Genomic DNA, 15703 nt, shown 5'->3' with positions numbered 1-15703 from the left:
TAGGGTAACTGAAAGTATTCTAAGGTTCTTATTTGAGTTTGCAGAAAGGGGATGAATGGAGTGTTAATTAGGGAAACAGTGTGCCAGAATGCAAGAAATAATTGGAACATGTATGCTAATGGAATCAGGTAAAGGACAGCAAACATTGGTGCAGTGGATGAGTATAATAGAATTTCTACATTAACAAGGGGAAAAACATGGAATTAATAGCAATTTTCTCACACCAGCAAAACAAGGGAAAGAAAAAAGAAAGTATAATTTAAAATAAGTAGTATATATAAAATAAGATGGAAGAAATATAGTGTAGTATCTGGCTATTTTGCTAATTATGAAAAAGTTAATTATCCCATTAAGTACAGAGACTATTATGTTAAAGTAAAAAAAACTAAATTAAAAATTGTTATAGTAATCATTGATGTAGAAAAAAATCATTAATGGATACTAAAGCCATTGTGTGAAAAAATATATACAGTTTTGAATAGTGTCCTCACAGATATCTATTTCTAAATTTCTATTTAAATTTAACATATTAGATATCTATTTAATTTAGATATCTATTTTAGATATCTATTTAAATTTAGATATCTATTTAAATTTCTTTTGGTGAAAAAGTTTAGTTATGCTTTATTTTGTTTAACTCTAGCATTGAAGCTCTCTATAAATAGATGTTTCTATATGTGTTTGATAAAGAAAAAGATTGTTATTTTACAACAGTAACTGATATGGCAAAGGGCAGTGTAATTGCAAGTTTTAAAATAGATTTTTGATTCATATTTTAAATATAGTTGTTAATTATGATTTATGTTGAATAAAAATTATGACTAAAGTAATGTTTTTTAACACTCAAAATCACTATTATGAAAGACAAAAAAGAAAGGCTGAGGTACTATTAGAGATTAAGGGAGGTTAGGGAGATAAGACAACTACATGCAGTGTGTGATGCTGGATTAGGAAAAAATTACTATAGGTAAAATAGCATAAAATTGATGAAATTTTAATATGGACTATGAATGAGGTAATAGTTTTATACTAATGTAAACTTTCCTAAAGTATTTAGGAGGTTCAGTATATCTACAGCCTACTCATAAGTGGTTCAGCCAACACACACAACACACACATTGGGGTATGAGAGGCAGAGAGAGAATGAGAGAGAGCATATGTGGCAAAATGTTAACAATTGGTGAATTTAGAGTTCATTATCCTAGCCTTGCAACTATCATTTTTAAATAAAGTTTTTAATAACTCATATTATTTAGAAGAAACACACAAATAAAAACAAAAATAAAGGGATGAAAAAAAATTTGACAGGAAAAATAAAGTATTGGAATTGAGCATTAAAAGAGTTAAACTTGATAAAGAAGAACATGATGTAAAAGGCAACATTTATAAAGAAGATACAGTAGTCAAAAATGCCCCAAACAACATAACAGTTAAAAATATAAAAAATAAATATATTAGAAAAAGAACTAGATGAAAATGCCTATGGTAAAATATCTCAATACACAGCAGACAAAAATAAACAAAGGATACATAGGAATGGAAAATGCATATTCAATAATTATATGCAATAAATAATGTATAATATATGAAATATAAATATACCTAATCTTAAATCCCATAAATGAAATTTCCTTTGTTTACAAAGAAAACCTTAACAATTTTCTTCTTTTTAAAAAATTGAATTTATTGGGGTCACATTGGTTCACAAAATCATACAAGTTTCAAGTGTACAACTCAATAAAACATCATCTGCACACTGCATCATTTGTCCATTGTCCAAAGCAGAGTCTCCTTTATCCCCACTTTGCCCACCTTCACCTACCCCTACCCCCCCTTTTCCTCACTTGTCTGTGTCTATGTGTTTATACACACACACACGCACACACACACACACACACACACACACACGATATGGATATAGATATATAGATATATAGGTATATATATTGCTTAATCCCTTCACTGACTTTCATCCAGCCCCCAACTCCACTCCCCTCTGACAGCTGTCAATTTTTTTTAAGATTAAGATTTCACCACACACATTTGCTGATTATAATCCAATAAAATTGGAAATAAACAATACAAAGAGGACCAAAATGTCTTATTTATTTGGAAATATGAAATATGCTTCTAAGTAACTTTTGATTCAAAGGCAAAATTAAAAGAAAAAAATAGAAACTATCTAAAAATCTTTACACAAAGGAAAGAAAAAAATTTTAAACATTTTATTTTGGTCTTTTTTATTCTCTCATGAAGTCAAACATCCATGTTTTCATTTAATTGATCTTTGGATTGTTTCAATAAACAAATATGTTTTGATGTGTTAGAGAGTTGTTTACAACTTATCTTTATGTGAAATTAAATTTTTATTTGTCTTACTAAACCCCAAATTATTTGTGAACATATTATCAGTTTTAATTTTCTGTCATGGCTATTAAACTTCATTCAGTTTATAATCTTAAATTATATTTTGGATTTCAACAGTTTACAAGAATATCTGGAAAGACAAAATATATCTCAGTTTTGTGATGTTGAAGAGAATATAGATAATGTTAATAAGTTTATTGATATATTCTTCCCTGATTTCAAAAGTATGACATTCAAAAAATTAGAAAGGATACTGGCATTACTCAGACCAGACCTCTTTCAAGAAAAGAAAGGTAAGAAATAAGGCGTAAATTGTTTATTTAAAAAAATGGATTTGGCCTGGCCTGGCTTGGCTCAGTGGTTGAGCATCAACCTAGGATCCAGGCAACCAGGGTTCGATTCCAGGTCCAGGCACATGCCTGGGTTGTGGGCTGGATCCCCAGCAGGGGGCGTGCAGGAGGCACCGGATCAATGACTCTAATCATTAGTGTTTCTATCTCTCTCTCCCTCTCCTTTCTTCTCTCTGAAATCAATAAAGATATATTTAAAAAAAATAAAATTAATTTTAAAAATGGATTTGAATAAATCCTAGTGTAATTACATTAAAATATATTATTTTAGGATTTAACTTTGAAGAAAAAGCACCTAAAGTAAGAAACTTAGTTAATGTTAATTTACTAATTTTTCAATAATAATAAAATATTTTGTAGTCAAAGAGTTTACAAAGTAATTTTTAGCTTATGAATTTGTTAGAGGTGATTTTAACATGGTAGGAATTATTACATAACAAAGATTGGAAGCTTCCATTTCTGAAATGCCTTAATTCAAAGTTTGAGTCAAACCCTCATTAATAGTGTGATTTGAAAAAGATGCTTTATCAAGTCTCTTTCTTCTAATACAGAATAATATTGAATGCAAACTCTAATTGAAAAGTAGGAAGCTAAATTTAAAAAAAAGAACAAATCAGATGAAAATGAGAAAATATAAATACAGTGCCTACACTCAAAAAGTGATAGTTATTTTTAACCTAATCCCATATTCACATAGCAGAGTGAATATGGCAGAGTAAGAACATAAACATAAATTCACACTATTAATTCTTTTTCATACCTGGTGTATGAAAATACTATGCTTGTATATTGACCTTGCATTCTCTGACTTGCTGAACTTAGTTTTAGAAGCTGTGATGTAGTCTCCTTGGGAATTTCTATGTAGACCAGGATTTTTCCACCTCAGACCTACTTACACTTGGGGCTAGATTATTTTTGGTTGAGGGAGGCTGTATCGTGTGCATTGTAAAATGTTTACAACACCCTTGGCCTCTATTCATTAATTGCCAGTAGTATCCCCAAGCCCCTGTCAAGCCTTGTTGTGACAACAAAAAAATCTCTCCGGACATTATCAAGTGCAGTTTTGGTGAGCAAAATTTCTGGCCAAGAACTACTGATGTAGACAATAATGTCATTGCAAATCAAGACAATTATACCTCTTCCTTTTCAATCTGTATACCTTTATTTCTTTTGCTTGCCTCATTGGACTGACTGGCTATAACTTCCTGTACAATGTCGACTGGGAGAGGTGAGAGTAGACAGGTTTGCCTTGTTCCTGACCTTATAGTGAAAGCATTCAGTTTTTTACCATTAAGTTTAATGTTAGTGCTATATATCCTTTATCAAATTAATGAAATTCCCACTTATTCCTAATTTGGGGATTTTAAAAAAAATATGAGTGGATGTATTTTCTCAAAAATTTTTTTCTGTATCTATTAATATGATTATTTTTTTCCTTGAGTTTGATACTATGGCAATTACTGTGATTTTTGAATGTTGAAGCAGCTTTTCATTCTCCAGATAAACCACACTTGGCTGTTGTATATTGTCTTTTTTACATATTTCTGGATTTGATTTTTAAGTTTTTAAAAAAAAATCTTTGCATGATGTCATTTTTTATTGTTTTTTATGGGTTTCAGAGAGGAAAAGAGAGGGAGAGAGAGACAGAAACATCAGTGATGAGAGAGAAACTTCATTGATTGGCTGCCTCCTGCACACCACCCACTTGGGATCCAGCCCACAACTGGGGCATGTGCCCTGACCGGGAATCAAACTGTGATCTCCTGGTTCATGGGTCAGTGCTCAACCACTGAGCCATGCTGGCCAGGCTGATTTTTAAATACAGTGGTACCTCGATTTTCCAACATCTCCATTGATGAACATTGGTTTACAAATACCGTAAACCCGGTTGTACATGCTTGTTTTGGAACACACTTCGGAAGTCAAACAGCTTCAGCTGAGTGCAAGATCCTGAGGCCTAGCTGCCGGCTATTGATCCTTCAGTTTTCAAACATTTCAGAACCCGAACGGTCTTCCGGAAGGAATTACATTAGAAAACCAAGGTACCACTGTATTTTGTTGAGGACTTTCATGCTTATTTTCATGAGGATTATTTGTTGTTTTGTTCTAATGTCTTTATCTGGTGGTGTCAGCATAATTCAGGCCTCATAAAATGAGATAAATTGTCACTTCTCTTTATTTTCTGGAGGAGACAGCATATAATTGGTATTACATCTTTCTTAAATATGTACCAGAATTTACTGGCGGAACTATCTGGGCCTAGAGTTTTCTTCTTTGGAATGTTTTGTTTGTCCTTTAAAATCTTTCTTAATATTTACAGACTAGTTAAATCAATAGATTTTATAAATTAGAACAGTTGTAGATTTATAGAAAAATTAAGATAGTACAGAATTCCCTTATGTCTACTTAACAGTTTCTCCTTTTAACATATTATTGTGATATATTTTTATAATTAATAAACCAATATTGATACATTGTTATTGACTAAAGTCCATAGTTTACATTAAAGTTCTTTATTTTGTGTACTCTATGGGTTTTGACAAATGCATGATATCATGTATCCTCTCTACAGTATCATACAGAATGGAATCACCTATTTATTCCTCCCTTCCTCCCTCCTAACCCCAGGCAACCACTGATCTTTTTGCTGTCTCTATAGTTTTGCTTTTTCCAGAAAGCCAAATAGTTGGAATCATACAGTATGTAGCCTTTTCAGACTATTTTCTTTTACTTAATGTGCATTTCAGATTCCTCTGTCTTTCTGTGACCCTGATAGCTCATTTATTTTTATTGCTGAATAATATTCCATTTTATGGAGGTAGCAATGTTACCAAGTTACCTACCAAAGGACATCTTTGTTGCTTTCTGTTTTTGGCAATTATGAATAAAGCTGCTATAGGCATTAATATATGATTTTTGCATATGTAGACATAAATTTTCACCTCAGTTGGGCAAATACCTAGAAGCATGAATACTGGATCACATGGTTAAATTATGTTTAACTTTGTAAGAAACTGTCAAATGCCTTTCAAAGTGGCTGTGCCATTTTAAGTTCTAAACAGTAATTAATGAGAGTTCCTGTTGCTCTATAGGTGGTGGTTTAGAATTTTTTCTATTCTAATAAGTATGTAATGGTATCTCATTGTTGTCTTAATTTATAATTCTCTAATAACATATGACACTGGGCATCTTTTCATATGTTAACTTCTATTTGTATATCTTCTATGGTGAGATGTCTCCAGATTTTTTTGCCCATTTCATAATTGAGTTGTTTACTTATTGTTGAATTATGAGTTCTTTGCATATTGTGAATACAAGTTTTTTATATATATGTGATTTGCAAATATTTTTCTAGGTTTTGGGCTCTGTAGTTTTTAACAGTGTCTTTCACTGAAAAGTTTCTATTTTTAATATAGTCCAACTTATCAGGCTTTTAAAAATTGTTCTTTTAGTGTTTAAATTAAAAAATCATTGCCAAACCCAAGGTTACCAGAATTTTCTTCTTTGTTTTCTTCCAGAAAGTTTATAGTTTGGCATCTTTACATTTAGGAGTATAATCCATTTGAGTTAATTTTTGTGAAAAGTATAAGGTCTATGTCTAGATTTTTTTTGTATGTGTATTCCCAATTGTTCCAGCATCATTTGTAGAAAAGGCTATCATTGCTCCACTGTATTACCTTCACTTATTTGCCACAGATTTGACATATTCTATTCATGTGGATATATTTTTAGGTTCTCTGTTCCATTCTGTTGATCTATGTGTCTATTCTTTTCCCTCACTGTCTTGATTATGGTAGTATTTTTTAAATATGTTTTTCTATTTATTTTTTTAGAAAGAGAGGAAGGAAGAGGGAGAGAGAGAGAAACATTAATTCTTGAGAGAAACACCAAATCTGCTGCTTCCTGCACACCCCCTGCTGGGGATTAAGCCTGCAACCCAGGCATGTACCCTGACCAGGAATTGAACTGGTGACATTTTTGTTCATAGAATGACCATCAACCAACTGAGACACTCTGGAAGTGCTGATTATGTTCATTTTATAGTCATTCCTGAAGTGGGTGATATCAGTCCTCAAAAATTGTTTTTCTCTTTCAATACTGAGTTGGCTATTCTGGGGTTCTGCCTTTCCACATAAATTTTAGAATCAGTTTGTCAATATCCATATCCACAAATTAACTTGCTAGGCTTTTGATTGGGATTGTGTAGAACATAGAGAACAAGTAGGGAAGAATTGACATCTTAACATTATTGAGTCTTCCTATTCATGAACAAGGAATATGTCCCCATTTCCTAAGATCTTTGATGCTTTTCACCACAGTTTTGTAGTATTTCTCATTTAGGTTTTCTACATATTTTGTTAGATTTTTTCTTCTGTATTTCATTTTTTGTGTACTAATGTAAATGGTATTGTTTTAAATTTCAAACTTCAATGTTCATTGTTAGTATATAGGAAAGTCATTAACTTTTGTATATTAATTGTAACCTGCAACTTTGCTATAACAGTCTCTTATTACTTCTAGGAATTTTGTTGTTGTTTCTTTGGGATTTTCTACATAGAAAATCATGTCATCTATAAACAAAGACAGTTTTATTTTCTCCTTCCCAATCTCTATACCCTTTATTTCCTTTTCTTGTATTATTTCACTGGCTAGGCCAAATAGGAGTGGTTAGAGGGGACCCGGTCTTAGAGAGAAAGCATATAGTATAGAAAATATTTGCTAATGAGATACTTCAGTGTGTGTGTGTGTGTGTGTGTGTGTATCTGTATGATTCTTATGTCATGAAAAATTGGAAGTAGCATTATAATTTGATATGTTGAGAATATTGTTCACCTTAAATTAAAATCTAATGAGCTATTTTTGCAATTAAAAAAATTTCATTACAGAATAAAATGCATTATATGCCATCATGATAATATATTTTATATTGTGTCTATAACCAATAACCTAGCAATTTAAAACTTATTATGTGACTTTTTATTTAGAGGATGTTTTGAATATTATTCAAGATGAAGGATTTAAAATACTAATGCAAAGACAAATAGTATTATCAGAAGAAGAGGCACAAACACTGTGCAAAGAATATGAAACTGAAGATTATTTTCAAAATCTTATAGAAAAGATGACAAGGTAAAGTAGATTTCAGATGTAGAAAGCATAGTCTGATTTAGTTCTGAAATATTTAAATCTTTTTTTAATCTTTCTTTCTTCTCAAGTTGCCAAACCTCTCAATTCTATAAACAAGCGCTGAGTTTGCTTTTTTGCCAATCTCCCTCCCATCAATTCTCTGTTCAACTGTCTGTCTTCTTTAGTCCATACCAATAACATGGTATGTTATTGGAGTGATAGAAATATCCCAGGTGAAGTTGCTGGAGTTCAGTTGAGCTGAATGTCAGAAATCCAGGGTGTGCAACATCATCAATTCCAAGCAGAGAACTGATTGACTCTCAAGGGCTTTGGTAATCCTAAAGACCACTAGTTCTAGGATAGGTATGAAATGCTACAAATCTGTCAGGTTTCTAGAAGAGTAAGTGAAATAGCAGCTGAGGTAGAAATCCAGCAAGGGTATATAAATCAGAAGGAGTATGGGAACAATATAGGAACGACTATATTAGAACCAAGGCCCTTCCTTTCATGTCTCTGCTTTCATCCATCCTTTTATAAATGTGCTTTTAAGAATAAAGTTTTCTTCTTTACCACACTCCAAAAAAAAAAAAAAAAAGAATACACCAATAAACATTAATTTTAGACTCGATAAAAAGATTGTCTTTACTTTTTGTAGTCTATTTAACAAATACACCTGTATTACCTATGTGTAATTAGCTACTGAGTCATATTTTTATTAACATTATTTTTCCTTTTCTAACAGTGGTCCATCTCTAGCTCTTGTTTTATTAAGAGAAAATTGTTTACAATACTGGAAAGGGTTAATTGGACCAGGCACTGTTGAAGAAGCCAAAGAATGTCTTCCTGAGAGGTTGGATTCATATCATGAGCCCCAAACTACTTTCAAGGGAACCATTATAATTTCCTTTTGGACATAGGGTACAGGAACCACAGCTCTAGTTCAAGGGAGGTTCTCAGGATAGCTGTTTTTCCTGGGTCAGGAGTGGACTGCTATTAACTGGAGGCCCAGCCCTGTGTCATCCTGAATACTACCAAGGTTTTGCAAGAGAAGGCTGTGGGGTGTTTGGTTTGGAGCTTGGAATTAAGTGGTGGATACCCAGGCAAAAGCCAACTATTGGCAGAAATTCCTATCTTAGGAGAAATTCTTTTGAGAAGGGTGTGATGGCAGCTGTAGGTTCTTTAGTTGATCATAACATTTCAAGACAATAATGACTTAATATGTAGTCTGTAATTTGTCAGGAACCATTACTAAGTGTACTGATGAATCTTAGATATCAACTAAACTTTGTAAGCAATTTAACACATGATATATTACTTGGCACACAGGATGCACTCTGTAAATATTTTTTTATCTTAATTATTAGGTTTGCTATACCTGGGTGATGGGGATAGTATCTCATGCATCTCCATTCTTGGGATGGACATGAGCTGATTTGCAATTCACTTGAATTCTTTGTGCCAGTTGCAGGGTAGGATTCAATTCAGGGAAAGAAAGGCTCTCCCTTCAAGTGAGCAAGAATAGAGATACTCTGTTGGGCACAGCAAACTAGACACATGTTTACACAATAAATAACAGTACCGATGAAACACCACTTATATAAAAGTTGAAATATTTTCTTTTGGGCAGGATATCTTCACTCTGACTTGTCCTGAATGGGCACATTTTACCCCTTTATTTAGCCCTAATCACTTATGTCTTTGCTCCTGTACCAGAAAATAGATGTCAAGGATAATGTGGGTTGAACACTGTAAACAGTGTGAGCAGAGTCTTGTAGATCCTCTTAATGAAATGTAGCGTAGAACTCAATGCATAACATTAGAGAGAGGAACTACTTTAGAAACAAAGCCTATGCCTGTAGGCACACTCTTTTAGCAATTGTGGTTCCAGGTGTGGAGGTAGTACAACAGCATGGAGACATTTTTTCCAGGTGAAAGCACTGATTGACTGACTCTTCCACCCCATTATTATTGTGAAGATTCCCATCCAGAGCCCTTGTGACCCCTATGTTGCCTCAAGCTCACAACTAATCCTGACCATTATATTTGATTGGTTCCCCTTTTCCAGTTTTCTTGGCTCTGCTCAGATCTTTCAGGTTGTTTTGGAAATAACTTTCAACAGAGCTCTGACCCTTTCCTGTACTCAGGTATCAGATTTGGCACTCTTCATTGCTCAGTCTGAAATATGGTCACTTGTATAAAAGATAAATATAGTAACCCCTCTTTGCTATTCTTACACACACACATACTTTTTTCAATAATCATGTCTAACAGCATAACAGAGTGGCTTGTTGTAGCCCTCTGCCCTGAATGAAATAAATGCTGGTGATAGTTTAAGCTGTTTTTATCAGCCATTGTGCAAATTTCCCATCCCTGGCAATCACAGGCTCTTAGAGACTTAGGCTGCAAGTATCTACAAATCAGAGGTGTGAGAATAGTCAAGGCCTGAGTGGGAAGGTCAAGTTGGATAAGGCAAAAATGGGTCACTGAAACCAGAGAGGCAAGAAGAGAGTCTTAAAGCTGAGGATAGAGAGCCAAGTTTCCAGTGATGTCACTCTATTAACAGGAAGGGACGTTATTGACCATTGCTGGATTTCCGGGGTTGGCTGCTCAAGACTGTGTGTAAAAGGCAGAAAGTACAATGACCAGTGAGCATCTCCTCTCTTAAAATATATGTAGACAGACAGATAGATAGACGGATAAATAGAGACAGAAAAAGGGAAAACAACATCAAGGAACAACAATTGACTTAAGATATATATATATTTATCTATTGTACAGAAGCACAATAAATTATTTAACCCAACGTGAATTTTCCAAGACCATCAACATCACTACTGCTTCTTTATACATGAAGCTGTCCTGTAGGCTCCTCTTTTGTTGCTGCTCTTGCTTACCAGGAAAGTTCCATTGCAGTTTCTCCTAGATTTAAAGTTCATAATTTGGTATCTTTGGTATAGAGTCAAATGCCATCTCTAGTGCTTGATATACTATTGAGTGATGAAAGAAGGGAAAGGAATATTTACTGAGAACTTAATATGCACCATATATTTCAAACACATCATCAGATTACATCCTCAAAATTACCTTTCAAAATAGGCTTTATTATCATATTTGTATTTGAGACAACTAAAGCACAGAGAAGTTAAATAATATCTCATAGCTAGCAAGCAGTGCTATCAGGAGTCTATAGTTTGTGCTTTTGTCACTGCACTAGGGCAGCCATTTCTCCATTCACTGTTATCTGTCAATCTCCATTATCAGGGCTATTTAAATGCCCATGTCCTTTCTTTCTAAAGACTATTACATCCTTAGAATGAAGTAGCATGCCCTAGACAACTCTGTATTTAATTCCTTTTCCACAATGCTTAGATTAGGGATGAGTTGCTATTGCTTGATCATTTAAAAAAAATATGTTTGTTTGTTTTTATTGATTTCAGAGAGAGGAAGGGAGAGGGAAACAGAGATAGAAACATCAATGATAAGAAAATCACTGATCGGCTGCCTTCTGCACACCCTCTACTGGGGATCGAGCGTGCGATCTGGCCATGTGCCCTGACCAGGAATCGAGCTGCGAATTCCTGGTTCATGGGTTGACGCTCAACCGCTGAGTGCCAGCCAGGCATGCTTGATAATTTGAACAGTTTATAAATAGTGTTACATTGTGTTATGTTATGCTATGCTATAACAGTTTTTAACTTGATTTCTTTTCCAAAGTTTATGCATACAATTTGCAACGGGAAGTTTGCCTGTCAACCAGTTGTATGGAAGTGATTCGTTAGAAGCTGCTGAAAGGGAAATACAGTATTTCTTTCCTCCTCAAAACACTTTAGCACTGATTAAACCTCATGCAACACAAGAACAAAGAGGTAAATATTTAAAAATAAAAGCCAATGTATATATTTTCTCCAAATTTAGTGAAAATTTTCAAACTACAGAAAAGTTGAAAGAATAATGCAATGAACACCTTCATCCCCAGAATGTAACCAACAAAGTTTAGGCTATGGGTGAGATTTTGACAAGATTTACTTTATTTAATTCCCTCAGTGGTTCCCTTCTACTTAAGGAAGAAGAGTTCAGATTGGCTCTCACCTTCAACTCATATCTAGCAAAAAATGTCTTGGCATTTGTAGCATGGAGATGAAAACGTCTCTTCACTTTTAGCACAGGAGCAGATCCCCTCCTCTCCCACTTTTATAGTCCATATGATGTCTCAGGAGGTTCCTGGAAAATGGATCTCAGAGACTGAACCCCTACAATACATATTAAAGTTCTTCTGAATGCCAATCTGGTGCTTTTTAAGTTCATTTTAGTTTAGCATAGTTTTGGTTTTTAAAATCAGACCATGCAAGTAAAACTATTACTTTCCTTAGTTCAGTCTACTTGAACATTGAGCAAAAGTAGAGGCAACCTGCATGATTAGCAAATATCTGTTTTCTCTAGAGGAGATCTTCAACCTTATTAAAGAGGCTGGATTTGACATAACACACATGAAGGAAATACTGCTAAACAAAGAACAAGCTGACAAAATTTATTTTAAAATAACACATAAAGACTTTTATAAAGATCTACTGGAAGTGTTGTCTGAGTAAGTTTCTGATATATAGTTCTTTGCATTATAAAGTAGTACATGTTCATTGTAGAAAGAAAAAATGTAAAAATTAAATGAAACATTCCATCTAATCTCATTGATGAAAAGACACCTTATTAATGTTTTGGGTTCATTTTTTCTTTTTTCCTTCTTTTCCTTCCTGTCTTTCTCTCCTTCCTCCCTTCTTCTCCTTATTCTTTGTTTCCTTCCTTCCTTCCTCCCTTCCTTCCTTCCTTCCTTCCTTCCTTCCTTCCTTCCTTCCTTCCTTCCTTCCTTCCTTCCTTCTTCCTTCCTTCCTTCCTTCCTTTTTAAAAATGTAGGTCTTCACATTAGATATAGAGGTTGTCTGGGTTTAAATCCCTGTTTACCAATGTCCTTTATCTATGTTTTCTTATATGTAAAATGGGGGTAAGAATAGTACCTATCTCATAGGTTTGTGGTGAGGGCTAAATAATTGATACATTGGAAGTACTTGGAACAGTGCTAGGAATATATTCCTAAAATTAAACTACAGCATTTTTCTAGCACCAAAAACATCCTTTTGGGAGAGGGTTAAATGAAACAAATAAACAAAAAAGAAAACATTAAATCACATTAATAAGTACAAAGAATAAAGAAAAGCTCTCTGAATGAAGCTGTGGCATTCTGTCTTTAACCATGTATGCAATCCTCACAGTTGTAAATGGCCCAAGTTTTCTGAAAGCACTGTTATTTGCAGGGGTCCATCTTTGGTCATGATTCTGAACAAGTGGAATGCTGTTTCAGACTGGAGAAGATTGATGGGTCCCACAGACCCAAATGAAGCAAAGCTATTGTCCCCAGACTGTATTAGAGCCAAGTTTGGAATAAATGTTTTGAGAAATATTGTCCATGGATCATCTAATGCCTCTGAGGCAATGGAGACAATTAATAGAATATTTGAAGACTTTGTTCCCGGGAATCCTGAGGAAAACTAAAGTACAATACCTCTTTCATAACTGTTATTTCTTTTTCTTTGGCTGTTACAGTGACTGGGTCTAGGACAAGGTTGTTCTGATCAGAACATTCCCCATGTTCCTAAATTAAACTATTTCTTGCCAGAAGTATTACATTGTTCCATAGCAGCCCTGAAGCGTCAAAACCAAGCCTTGTAGATGCCAGGGACCTGGGAGATAGTGAGGCAAGCAAGATACCCTTGTGTTTGCAAGCCTTGGTCTCAAGCTGTTTCTGCCATCTCTTATGAAGTCCCTCTCCTTGACTCCCCTCCATTTCTCCTATTTGAATTGCCAAGGTCTCATTCAGCAGCCTCAATTCTATTCACTAAGTGTATGGAAACTTGGAAACTAAAAACTATCTGTGTGTGATATATGATAATATAACAGAATACTAGAAATCATGAAGCAAAAGTCAGTCATTTCTATTCCTTGGCAAAGAGGTCCTTATTTGGGGAGAGATAGCTACATAATATATACGTGGATTGAGTCTGCTTAGTTGTTGATGGAAAACTTGAGAACTTTTCTATCCTGGGTAACATGGGAAATGGAGTGTAAGATAGGTGACTTCCCATCAAACCTAATTTTCTTCTTTATTTTCAAAGGGCAGTCTCACAAATGTACACATGTATGGCTCTGGATGCTGACTTGAATATGATCATACAAAATGCTCACATGTGGAGTGTTGTCACCAGCTTGATGAGCCAAATTGAGAATCCATCCCCTGAGCATAATGAGAAAACAATGTGAAATCCCTTCACACCCATCTAGGTTCCCCCAGGAGAGAACAGTACATTGTTCCCTTAATATTGTCATTTAGGCTATGATTTCTCCAGGTATAAGAACATTGTAGCAAAACATTAAATGCAAAAATAAAATTAAATTCTGGCATAGTACTGTTCATCCTATAAGTCTTATTCAATTATTGATAAAGCATGATTGTACAACCTATAAACATTTACATTGGGAAAATATGTATTGAAGTGTGGGTTTTTGGTTAATAGAAAACTAGTTGAATGGAATTTGTTACCTTCGGGGAGATGCAATCTAATGGGGAAACAAAACTCACAAAAACAGTATCTAATCATAACTACTGTAAGACAGTATGTTATTAAGCTTAACAGTGATGACTAACTTGGGCTGGGGAGGTTAGTGCAACTACATTCTGTTTATAGCATTTAATAGCAACATGATGTAGATCTTTGCTAACATTTGTATATCCCTCCCTTTTTAATGAGGGGAGCATTATGAATAGTATCAAGGACTTCAAATTAGTGTATAACTCAGTGCTGAATTAACAGACATGTATTCAATGGGTAGGAGCTTGAGAAGGTAAGAAATGAAATAATCTTGAATAAAGGGTAGGATTTTCAAAATCAGAAGTAAGGAAACAAGAAAGTGAATTTAGTTTTAAAAGTTTCTAAATAGGTATATCTTGATGTTTATACATATATAAGGACATTTTGCTGGTTGCTTTTTACTGTGCCTACTATACTATATCATATCATTTTGAGGGATAGTATTGTGGATCTGTTTTAGACATTCAAGAATCATTTGTTCAGCTCATGCTTTATGCTGGACACTGTTGCAGGGCTGAATACACACAGTTCTTTTCCTAAAGAAGCTTAGGATTCTAAAATCTGGAGATAAAGAATTAGGGGTCACCACAGAGTGCTTTGAGCAGATGCATGTAGCAGATTGAGAGGGGGCATGAGATGCAAACTACCCAGGCTGGAGGCACTACAATAATCAAAGTGGGAAGATGACAGCACTCTGTAGAAATGGTGAGTTAGCGATAAGGAGAATATCAGAGAATCCTTAAGAGGCTGCACTGCATCCACAGAATCTGATGATTCACTGCCACTCTACCAAATAAGTGGGAAAAGATAATGCTTCCTGGCTTGAGTAACTGAAGAAATGATCTAATCATCCCCAGACAGGGAACTCAGAAGAGAGAAGGAGGTCAGAAGGAAATACAATGAGTTCTGTTTCTCATGTTGGGAAGAAGACATCTGAGTTGAGAGTAAGTTAGGCCCTCAGTGTAGCAGAGTTAAGAAGGCTTCATTTGAATGTCATCAGCAAAATGGTAGAGCAGGTGGCTATAAGCTCCCATCCTTCCTAATGGACATTGAAAACATAAGCAGAAACTGTCAGAACAAACTGTGTCAGAGCTCTGGAAAACAATCAAAGGTTTACAGTAACCAAATGAATTCCGAATCAATAAAAGGACAACTTAAAAATGATATGAAAGCTTTGTGACATTTTTACTTGCCCTTGTCCTACCACTTCCCCAAATTGGT

General features: G+C 34.4%; 1 protein-coding gene across 1 annotated transcript in view; it reads left to right on the top strand.

Moving 5' to 3' along the window:
* NME8 (NME/NM23 family member 8) overlaps positions 1 to 13388 on the top strand; it is a gene marked incomplete at its 3' end in the record, with an annotated part of 66387 nt that extends 52999 nt beyond the window's left edge. Inside the window, exons 10-15 of the mRNA XM_081146827.1 lie at positions 2485 to 2660; positions 7703 to 7847; positions 8587 to 8694; positions 11559 to 11710; positions 12285 to 12429; positions 13151 to 13388. Of these exons, the coding sequence (XP_081002953.1) occupies positions 2485 to 2660; positions 7703 to 7847; positions 8587 to 8694; positions 11559 to 11710; positions 12285 to 12429; positions 13151 to 13388 (964 nt within the window). The remainder of the gene's footprint in view (positions 1 to 2484; positions 2661 to 7702; positions 7848 to 8586; positions 8695 to 11558; positions 11711 to 12284; positions 12430 to 13150) is intronic.
* Positions 13389 to 15703: the final 2315 nt, after the last annotated feature.

Source organism: Miniopterus schreibersii (assembly GCF_964146895.1).
Source record: "Miniopterus schreibersii genome assembly, chromosome: 9".
Taxonomy (NCBI): Eukaryota; Metazoa; Chordata; class Mammalia; order Chiroptera; family Miniopteridae; genus Miniopterus; species Miniopterus schreibersii.
The sequence above is the reverse complement of the archived record's forward strand: the minus strand, read 5'-3'. Positions and strand labels throughout refer to the sequence as shown.